General features: G+C 49.2%; 1 protein-coding gene across 1 annotated transcript; it reads left to right on the top strand.

Annotated features, from left to right (window-relative positions):
* Positions 1-287: 287 nt before the first annotated feature.
* On the top strand, positions 288-785 carry LOC105307322 (olfactory receptor 10G2-like; the record flags this gene model as incomplete). The annotated part of the gene is made up of 1 exon (XM_023524720.1): positions 288-785. A coding segment is annotated over exon 1 (498 nt), but the record flags the coding sequence as incomplete, so codon positions are not given.
* Between the last annotated feature and the right edge of the window lie 2 nt (positions 786-787).

Here is a 787-nt window from a genome sequence, read left to right as displayed (position 1 = left end):
CTAAGACTATTATTCAGATATACCCTGTGCCTTGGCTTTCAACATTTGTATGTAGTGTCTTCCGTTGAAGAAGCATTTAGGGCACCTGGAAAGTAAGCAGCCTCTGAGGACTTGTCTTGCCAAGCAAACTCAAATGATTGATGGCAAATTTTCTCTACTTAACACTTGGAAATCCTCTGTTAGCCTCCTAGACTCTGGTCCCCAACACAGGCATTCTCTCACCACCTTCATGTGTTGTATTTCCCTTGTCTGATTTCACCATTCATCTTAGCAGACTACAGAGAGGCATGGGAAAGACCAAAAACACATCCCTGGACTCCGTGGTGACCGATTTCATTCTCCTGGGCTTATCTCACCCCCCGAATCTGAGGACCCTCCTCTTCCTGGTCTTCTTCACCATCTACATCCTGACTCAGCTGGGCAACCTGCTCATTCTGCTCACCGTGTGGGCAGACCCAAAGCTCCATGCTCGCCCCATGTACATTCTTCTGGGCGTGCTCTCATTCCTGGACATGTGGCTCTCCTCAGTCATTGTTCCTCGCATCATTCTAAACTTCACTTCTGCCAGCAAGGCAATCCCGTTTGGTGGCTGTGTGGCTCAGTTGTATTTCTTTCACTTCCTGGGCAGCACCCAGTGCTTCCTCTACACCTTGATGGCTTATGACAGGTACTTGGCAATATGTCAGCCTCTACGCTACCCTGTGCTCATGAACGGGAAATTATGCACTATCCTTGTAGCTGGAGCTTGGGTGGCTGGCTCCATTCATGGGTCTATCCAGGCCACCCT

The sequence above is a fragment of the Pteropus vampyrus genome, unplaced genomic scaffold (assembly GCF_000151845.1).
Source record: "Pteropus vampyrus isolate Shadow unplaced genomic scaffold, Pvam_2.0 Scaffold488, whole genome shotgun sequence".
NCBI classification, from domain to species: Eukaryota; Metazoa; Chordata; class Mammalia; order Chiroptera; family Pteropodidae; genus Pteropus; species Pteropus vampyrus.
Note: the sequence above shows the minus strand (reverse complement) of the source record. Positions and strands in the feature narration are given on the sequence as shown.